Source organism: Thermobia domestica, chromosome 8 (genome assembly GCF_964235325.1).
Source record: "Thermobia domestica chromosome 8, izTheDome1.hap1.1, whole genome shotgun sequence".
Lineage (NCBI taxonomy): Eukaryota > Metazoa > Arthropoda > Insecta > Zygentoma > Lepismatidae > Thermobia > Thermobia domestica.
The window spans coordinates 249,653,420-249,663,901 of NC_137461.1; the positions used below are offsets into that span (position 1 = coordinate 249,653,420).

Here is a 10,482-nt window from a genome sequence, read left to right on the forward strand (position 1 = left end):
CTTTACTCCTAGTGTGAAAATACCGCATCATGAGGAATTTGTTAAAAATAATGTAATTGCTTTAATTGACCATGAGAGTATAAGTTATAATGAATCAGGCTTAAGATATAGCATTCTCCGTGCAACGACGTTGAGATGATGGAGGCGATGTGATGAAATAGGGACTGTAAGATGTCCAAGAGAAACGGACGACAAAAAGTTTCCTCTGCCAAAGACGACCAGAAGTTAATTGCGCGATGCCGTCAGCAGCCTTTTATGCCCGCCCGACAGTTGAGGGAGGGAACCAATTTCCCAAGCGACTGTCCGACATAAATTAAAGCCATTGGTTTGAGGTCATACAAGATATCTGTTAAGAAGAGGCTAGCAATAGACAGTATTTTTAATCGCCTGACGTTTACGCAAGTAAATATTTCACGTATATTGAACGAAGTCGTCTCCACAGATGAAAAAGTTTTCCAGTGGCTCAGGTCGAATGTGGCATGTAACACAATCCACTGCTGGGCATAGATATACAAGGCTGCAAAGGTTGGTGGAATCTACATAATTCCTGTCCGTCTAAACGCTCACAATTATGCGGAACATCTAGACAAAACACTTCCAGATGTAGAAGCTTATGTAGGTCATAGGATAATTTATTGACAGAATAGTTCATTACACAAATCACATATGGTTCGGACATGGCTACAGTCAACCTAATATCGAGACAATTGACTGAATACCTCGTGGAGCAGATCTGAATCCTATTGAAAATATGTGGGCTGTTGTTGCACGAACATTGCGGGAAGCCTGGATGAATAATCCTCCATGAAAATCTGATGAGTTATGGGAGCATGTACACACGGATCAATGGGAGATGCGGGGTCAATTTGTTGCACACAGTGCTATAATTCTTGCCTGGTGGATTCGATGCCACAGTGAATGGCAGCTGTCATAGAGTCTCAAGGGAACTATACATGTTATTGATATATGCTGACCCACACCACAAGTAGCTCTTTCAAGGACTACTTAGTTCTACCTAGTTATTGCCACTTATAAACAAAGTTGCATCATATTCCATGTGCTACACCAGTGAACATCCGTGTCTCTGTGTATTCTCCGATATGAAACATAACAACATATGGTGGCCGAGCCCTCCGCACTGGTCTAGTCTTCTTTCATCCTTTTCAATTATACTCTTACTTTTAATTTTTCACTCTTATTTTTGTTTGGACACCTACGTCCTCGTTTAGTAACTGTAGATTGTAACTTATGTTTCTTCTTGATTCTCCAGGTAATATTGTATTTTTATGGACAAACCTGCTTTGTTCGGAAACAGCTTTTCAGATGCGAGAAAATCACTACATTCAGTTAACGTGTATATCTGATGAAAGTACTGTAATGCTCGATTCAAAAACTTCTTAAGATGAATTCCTCTCTGAACGGAAGGAGTAAATTACGTCACAGCAGCAATGAGTTGACGAAGGCTGCTTTGGTAAGGCAAGCGAAACGAAAGAAATCGAAAACCAGAATAACTAATCAAATTACTCAAGCATGTAAGTTGGGTTGCCTATGCACTTGCAAAATAACATGTTATAGCAATTTCTGTGACGAAATCTTGTATCACTTTCAGTGGCGCTGCCTGTACAAAATGCACTACTACTAGTCATACTTACGAACAACATTCACCAACATAATGCTAAATGTCGAACCTGGATCATTAATTAGAAACAGTAATAGTTTATCTGCAAACCATATCTCCACAACAATCCGGTATCTAACAGATCAACATATCACAGAACACATAACATTCTCAAGGAACATTTTGTCCTAATATTCAACTATAACAATATTATTAATTATTATATAACAATATTATTTTTATTATTTTAAGTTAAGAATACGTATATGTGGAATAAACTATAAAAATGAGATTTAAAACATGGCGAATTGGGATTTTACTTAAAATAACCTATTTTAATGTCAGACAGCCAAAACTATTATTTAAGCTAATCTACCTAAAGGCTAGCCTAAGCTAAGCAATCCATAACTGATCTAATCTAAAGTAAATTAAACCTATCTTTACTAAACTGAGGTAACGAATAAGAGACTGTTTTTTTTTTTTTCAAAAGCATTGGAAGTAGCAACACTACATTTTTACCTGTAGTTTCTATCTTTGTAGGTATGATCTTAATCTTCATGACGTGTTTCCAAATGTAACATTTATATGACAATTGCAATGAGGTAGCATGCAATATCTTGTTAACACATTTAAACATTCATATTTTATTGTACTTTTTAAAAAAACGTTTTGATAGTTACACCGTCCTTTCGGGTGGAAAATATAGTAGGTACAGAGATATTGTATAGAATCCTAGGTGGTGGGACGAAAGACACACTTTTATTTTCTCTTTCTTTTGAGTTTATCATCAACTCAAGGAAATCTTTTAAAAGCTGACGAAAATTGCATCAACATGTCACATTCAATTTTGAATGTTTTTGTAATGACCTTAAGTCTATGTCAGGTTCAGAAATAGAAAAAAAAATAGCTTGAATTGTTACTAATTCTCATTTAAGGAAATGAAAAGCTGTAGCTGCCTTTATCGACGGTTTTGAGAGAAAGAAAATGTAATTTTCAATGTTTCAAATACAGAGATTACACAGGCCCCTAGTGGAACAGCGCCTTTGTTCGATTTCCGATGAAAGAGCATTAAAAAATTCGAATGCACAACGGTGGGTCGGATTACATCTTAAACTGTAGATTCACTTCTTATATAGCCTTGGTGCTTAAAAGAGAACGCTGAACTTCAACAAACTACACTACCGAGATTAGACATAGCTTAATGAAATTCCTGTTAATAATCTACCTTATCTCACATTACTTTATTTATTACATAAATATAAGCAGATATTGCAATATACTGGTTTCTAATTCTTTCACAATCACTTTAAAGATACGATGAGCGATGCAAAAATTGTTTCTCGCCCTCAAGCTTAAAGAGCAGGCAAATATGAAACACTTGCCACAAGCGTTTTAGGTTACTGTCTGTCACTGAGACCTTTTTCTCAACTTGTATGTTTCACCATTATTGAAGCAACTTACTAACAATTTGAACGGAAGTAGCAAGTAGCAACTAGGAGTTACAATATAAATAAATAGAGAACCCAAACATCAAGCCAAATCCTTGTTCCAATTGCTACCAGTGTGGTATCTCATCCAGCAATGTAGAAGTAAACCATATTGTTTACTATGCTACAGATTTCGGGAAAAAACATCCCTGTAAACATCAACTTAATAACAACTTACAGTTAATGTGACAGTTCAACTGTTCAAACACAAAATCATTTCAAATTCCATGGACAAAATTTGCACATATTATTAAACATCCTCTCCTCCTTGATTCGGGATGCAAATTTAATGATAATGAATATGATGATGTATTACGTGTGTTTGTTGAAGTATATAGTTCATGCCATCTACATTGAGAGTACAATGTAATTACCTTAAGCTTGGATCTGGAAGAGTAATGCTATAATGCATATTACTTAATGTGAAGGATATATTTTAGTCTGAAGGCCTCAAATGGAAAGTTTGTTGTAGTGGCACTTAGAAACAGAAACTAAAAAAAAAGTAATATTCGTGGTTGTTGTACTCTAAAGGAGTAACTAGTCGTTACCATGGTATGGTCTATAAATTTCCATACTGTATGGAGCAATGTAAATGAGTTAATAGATAGAAAAGCAAACACTAACTAATGTCTCCATAGTTGAGTTTCTACTGAATGTTTTGATTCGTGTAGTTCTTTTCCAACCTTACCTCGATCTACATTATTAACCCTCGCACTACATAGGTATTTTTTTGTAATGCAAACTTCCAAGGAAGGGGTATTTTATGCCCACCTGTTAAGATTAAATATATCTTGCAAAAGAGAGAAATTAGAAACCCTCTCAAAACTCTAGAGGGACTACAGAGACTACAGTGAGCAGTACACAAGATGACTAACAGACATTTATTATGCTGCCATCTAGGAGTGGCAATTCTAAATGTCAGTCACATCTCCTACCAACGAGAGGTACTTTGAGTTCACCAACTTAAAATAGCAAATTTATGAGACCCACTAACGTGAAGCTCTCAAAATAAACAGTACCTAACGTATTGAGCAATAACATATTTTCTTACAATTTTAAAGAAACAATTAGAGGAGTTATTTAAAAAAAATACTAAGGTGAGCACAAAGTACCCCCCATCCCGTTGATATTCCGAGGGTTAACATATGTGTAGAAGGAGTACTGCTGTTTACGAATGTTATGAACAGCGCTCCATATACATTGAAAATTTTTTGAGAACATAATTTGGCATCTATTTTCCTATACAAAGATAAAAGTAATAGATTAAGGTTAAGGTGGATCACTAGATGTTCTCGGTGCTATGCTAAACGCTGCTTCAAATAGTGTGGCGTTGCCAGATAGTGTCGAGTGTTTACTGATGCCAGATATTAAAGAAAGTAATCCTGAAATTCTGCTTGAATACTTACTAGTGAAATTAGATTTCGACCCTTACCGCAATTCACAGGTAAGTTCCGGTTCTCGAACTGCAACGCTAGAAACCAGGAATTTTCTTATTGTGACTACCACAGTAAACGTAAAAATTTGGCAACAACGCATTATGGCGTTCTGCACAAATTTTTCCTCAAAATCTATTTCCTTAAATTTAAATTAATATTTAAATAAAATGTAAAACATAACGCGAATAACGGTCAAACAAATTATCTATTTCGTAATAAGAACGTTACTTTAAAATACTTTACACATACAAATAAACATTTCATAAAACTGAGCACTTCTAGTAAGATCTAACAGTAAGTGCCACCTTGTGTGCTCATTGTAAAACAAATCAAATATTTTCTTTTATTTGTTACCTTTCTCGATATCAGACGACACAACGAAATGAATCAGTGTCTTATGTTGTAACGGAAACATAACTCCATCTTATAGTACAATATTTATAATAGGTAACATTTCATTGCGCAATAGTTAAGGGAACAAGCTAAAATACGTACTGACTTCCGGTTGGTGATCCACCTTAAAAGACTATTGATATTTATATGTTAAACTTATGTAAACAAATGTGAAACTAAATCTGAAGTATTTTTCATAAGTAGAAGCTTTGCTTTGTATATACTTAAACAAGTAGTGTCTGATGAAGCCAAAGTATTAGTTGGCGAAACTGTAACAACTATGTAGCTTTTAAATGTGAATATATTGTTTTGCTCAGCAAATAGTGTGTTTGTGTTTAAATCTGAAGAAAATCGAATAAAACTAATATTTTTTTTATTTTTATTTTATTTTATTATTTTTGCAGGGGAAGCTGTTGGACAGGGAATAATCATCGGCCATCCTGAAACTCACTCGGATGGAAAAATTTATATGCATGTCGATAAATTTGATATCAAGATCGTAAAACTTAGGGATGTCAAATTGTATTTTGAGAACCTTCTTGGCGGAAAACGAACAGAAATTGGTAGGTTTTATAATTATAATAACATTAATAGCAATAAAACCACCTTGGTATTTAAATGAGTACATTTAAAACAGTACAGCTGCAGAGTTTCAGAACACCCACATTTGGCACGAAAACTTTGCTGCCGTGGAAGATGAATAACGACCCTTTCAAGGCTATTTAAGTTCACGCTTAGTCCTCGTCAGCACGATAGATAAGAATGAATGATAAATAAAATATCCAAAAAGACCAAGAATAGTGTCAAATCCATAGTTTCCAGGGTCGGAAAAATGACTGACTGGTTTGAAGTAAGTTTTGGGACACAATAATAATATAACTTCGATAATATAATATAATATAATATAATATAATATAATATATTATTTTTATAATATAACTTCGATTAAAGTTTGTATTCTATGGGGATAGGATGTTTCAAAATTTATACCAAAAAGTAGGTATATTATGGATTATCATCATTAATGTGTATCTTAAGGGGGAAAGGGATCCAAATATCTCCCATATGCGTATTCTCTCAGTGCGAAGAACGGGCATCTCAGCTAGTAAAAATCTATAAAAATGACTATATCTATATATCTATATATCTATATATATATATATATATATATATATATATATATATATATATATATATATATATATATGACTGTCTGACAATATTTAAAAATGAAACATATGATGGAAGATGAGCACTGCAATAGGGTATAACACCTATTGTGTCCTGTTTCAATAAATGAACAAATAAATTGAAAACAAAACTTGTAATAATATAATTAGAAATTATATTAATGAGTTGAATCTTCTGGAAAACTCTCGTTGATTTTTTTATTAAATAATTTCTTGTTTCACACTAAGTAACTCATTGTTTTTGAAGGTGTTTAAAATACACTGAAATCATACAAATGGTTTTAAAAAAATCAAACTTGTAACAAGTCAAAATGTACATATCCAGCAGTGATAAAATTCTTTACTATATGTTCACATTTTTGAAACTCGGTAATCACAGCGTCTGGGCAAAGCACGATGTTTGCTTAATTAAAATATTGATGTGTAGAAGTTTCGCCAATTAACAAATCAGTGATTTCGTCAGACACAGAGATAATTTGTTTGATGAAAAAAAAAAGGTTTAGTTAGTTGGCAAAATTGTTAGACATCGATATTTTAATTTGAAAATTATTGTGCTTTGCTCAGAGTATGTTATTCCTATTTTGAATTACTAAAGCAAAGGTAATATGAATCAGATAGTTATCGGTAATCATGTTTGAAAAAAAAAAATGCACTGTATTTTCTTACTTTGTTTCTCTTGTATTACAGAGAATACTTTGAACGACTTCATCAATGACAACTTTGACGTCATCTGGGATGAGGTCAAGGGAACCGTGGAGCAGGCCATCAGCGAGCTTTTCTTCCAAATGTCCAGACGAGTCTTCCACAAAATTCCGTTTGATGAACTTTTCCTGCCATAACTTATTTACTCATCTTATCCATCAACGCCATCTTAGTCAGAATCAACATAAATACATATCAAGAGAATCATATTTACATTAAATATGCGCTACATACTGTATATATAATTTTCCACAAGTAGAAGCTTTGCTTTGTTATAATTAAATATAAACTAATTATTTGCTGAGCAAAACTATATATTTTCATTTAAATTCAACACGTGTTACAGTTTCGCCAACTAACTCTTTGACTTCATCAGACACTGTGATGTTATACTGTATCACGTAGTGTCTGATGAAGCCAAAGAATTAGTTGGCGAAACTGTAACACGTGTTGAATTTTAATGAAAATATATAGTTTTGCTCAGCAAATAATTAGTTTATATTTAATATATATATAAATTTGTAATACATAAACGTAACGTGCGTTATTTGACAGTATTACCGAAAGCTAGCCATATGCACTTTTTTTAAAAAAATATACCCCGCGCCTTACTTTCATGCTTTGAAAAAGTTCTGCAAGAGAAATATGTCATTCTTGTAATATTTCAGCATTGAAACGCACACTGTTCTTGAAGGGAGAATAATTTGAAAAAGTCACTGTAGCGGGCGGTAGTTAATGGTTATAAGAATTATGAGTTTCTATTGCATCAATAATCTTTGTTTTTAGTCGAAAGTACACTTTGCTGTTGTAAAACTATCATACATAACTTACTCGATTGAATATTGAATATTCAATATAAAGTCTGGTCGAACATACATGTTTTTATCCCGTAAGAAATCATTTTCTGTCAAACCAAGTGAAAAATCGTCTACATCAGGAATGACTATGCCCGTACGTGTCTTCTGTTAAACGAAACTTTTCGCACATTTACGTGCAGAATCTAACAGTAACTTGTTTTTACTTCGTCTAAATAAAATTGCCTTTCTCTATATCATTCTCTCTTGTGAAATACTCCAGATGTTCCGCGTATCACAGTTTTTAAAGCATAAAGGTAGTGGTGTCCCTTGTATTTTTCTTTAAGGGGTAATTATCTTCAGACGAAGTTTTTATTAAATGCCTATCATAACTTCGTCCATATTTCCTAAATATATGTTTCTGTAATAACTTTCGCATGACATGACTTAAATTAAAGAAATAGGAGCAAGAAAGTTTAGTGCGGTGGCCCATACTATTTATTGGTTTCAAAAGGACACATTTTATATGTTCTCAAAATATTATACGAATACATGTTACCTTTGGAACGTTAACCTCCCAATGTCTTCAATTGCATAGCCTTGTAAAGCCAAGCTGATTAAAAGTTTTGAGATCTCACAAGCTCAGTAAGGATACCAAATAAACACAGAGCTTATATTCGTACCACAATTTATGTTCTTAATTATAAAAACAGATTTATAAACTTTATTTTTAAAAATGTGATGATTTAAATTAGTTATTGTAATTATTATAGTGTCTTATCGTCATCTCATGTTTATTTGTATTTGTATCTTAAGTGTAAATGTAACGTTTGATTCCATGCGAATATACTATTAAGTTCCTCAGTATTTAATATGCTGTATATAGTATTAGAGGTGCCTGTTTGCTGCATAGTCCATCACACAATTTCAACTCACCCGCCTGGCAGATATTACTCCAAGAAAAAAAAGCTCTTCCCTGCTGATCCAGTGACCTTAGGTGCACGGGATCCCGGGGTTCGATTTCCGGTAGCAGATCCTTTAAATTTGAACACATTATGGTGGTTCAGAATTAATCTTAAATTGTAGGTCCACTTCGTATAAAGCCTTAGTGCTAAAAAGGGACGATAAACTCCAAGACACAAATTTGAAAAAGAATTATTACTTTTAAATACACTCAATTGTTGAGACCTCTAATGTTCCGTTGTTCAGAACCTCCAATATTCCGTCTCTCCCTATGAGTATCATAGTTATAGTTAAGACGCACTTTTCTTGTATAAAAATTAGATAATTTAGTTTTATACAGAATTTTAGTGTTTTCCTAGACTTTAATCACATACTTAGCGTCACAACTCTTTATGTGGGCACCTCTAATACTACATATTCCCATTAGTCCAGTAATCATAAACTTCATAGGAATAATCAAGAGATTTTTCTGTAAAGTTTGAGTGTTATGTTTTCTCTGAGAGTAGTTGGTACAGAAAAATATAGCGATATTTATTTTTCTGTGCGCGCGTTTTACATGTATCATTTTTTTTATATAAATGTGTGTTGTATGTATATATGTTATGTATAGTGCGGTTGTATCATATATTAATTAACAATAAAATTAGAATGTATTGTCTTGTTTTTGTGTTATACAGTATATTTCTTGAGTGCTATTTTCTCTAGGAAATCCAAGGGGTGATCTTCGAACCCACACCACAAGGTACTTTTTGTTTAAAAATTCCATCAAAATATTATTGGCCAGTTGTACCTTTTTAATTTATTAGTTGTGGTTACTTAGACAATCTGTCACAGTGATAGAAAAAATAGTTCATAAGCATCTCAGAAAATAAGGTAGTGGATCCGTGTAGCTTCCTTAGGATTACCTTAAACCATTTTATGTCATTATCAGAACAAATGTAGCATAAGTACCATACTATTATCTGGCCAGAATATCGAAAGTAATTTTATCTCCCATATCTATGAATTTAATAAAGCATATATATCTGGCCATATTGGCCAACCAGACAAAAGGTTTGTGCTATTAGCGATAGGTGAGTATGTTTCTTATGATTCCTAGAAGTTAACAAAGAATACTCTAGCTTCCTACAAAGAGGAAAGAAAGCAAATCCTTTTTTTTTTTTTTTTTTTTTGTATGAGGGTCATGTACGTTTATAGGTGAAGAAAATTTAAAACAAGCCCTTTAGCTTAAATTATATCGAAATGTTGCTAAGAAAGTTCCAGATGTTCCCTTATTAAGTAAAATAACGAGATTTCCAGATTTCAGTAGATATCAACTGTGTTATTAAATGATATATGGTGATGCGGTGACTTAATAGCGGGAGCACATACACGCAGGGAGTCAAGTAGGTCTAGGTTTCTCAAATTTACTGCACTTTTATATATGTTTGCGAGAGTTTTGAGTATCCAACCTAATTCCTCCCTCCCCAAAAACTATGCACACTTTAACAAAATAAAATGCTGTGTGTTAGTGCTAAACTTAATTATATCACCAAAGTTTACAATAAAGCACAATACAAGTTTCCTGCATCTATACAGTTACTTAGGATTGCAAACGTTTCGAAAACCATAGTTAATGAAAGAATTTGAGCTGCACGTAGTCTTTAGGATCTTCCTTGTACACATCACAAGTAGTACCATGCATCTCAAAGTTATCATTAGAGCAAGAAATCTTAGGTCCTGTACCTTAATTACTTTGCTAATAAGATGTCCAAATTAGCTTGTCTTTTAAACAAAGTATTAAATAAACAACTTTAAGTGTGTTTTGGCTGCACCTTTTTGCACTTTGTTTAATGCAAACATCTTTACCGAATGTTATAATCTTTTTTCACTTTGTAAAACTTTTCGATGTTTTTCCAG

The 10,482-nt window shown here is 33.1% G+C and overlaps 1 protein-coding gene across 2 annotated transcripts in view; it reads left to right on the forward strand.

Moving 5' to 3' along the window:
* Positions 1 to 9,254, forward strand: part of LOC145693528 (protein takeout-like) — a 42,983-nt gene extending 33,729 nt beyond the window's left edge. For both annotated transcript variants that reach the window (XM_081769597.1, XM_081769598.1), the window contains 2 exons: positions 5,339 to 5,497; positions 6,812 to 9,254. In XM_081769597.1, the coding sequence (XP_081625723.1) occupies positions 5,339 to 5,497; positions 6,812 to 6,963 (311 nt within the window). In that variant the 3' untranslated portion in view covers positions 6,964 to 9,254. The remainder of the gene's footprint in view (positions 1 to 5,338; positions 5,498 to 6,811) is intronic.
* The last annotated feature ends 1,228 nt before the right edge of the window (positions 9,255 to 10,482 follow it).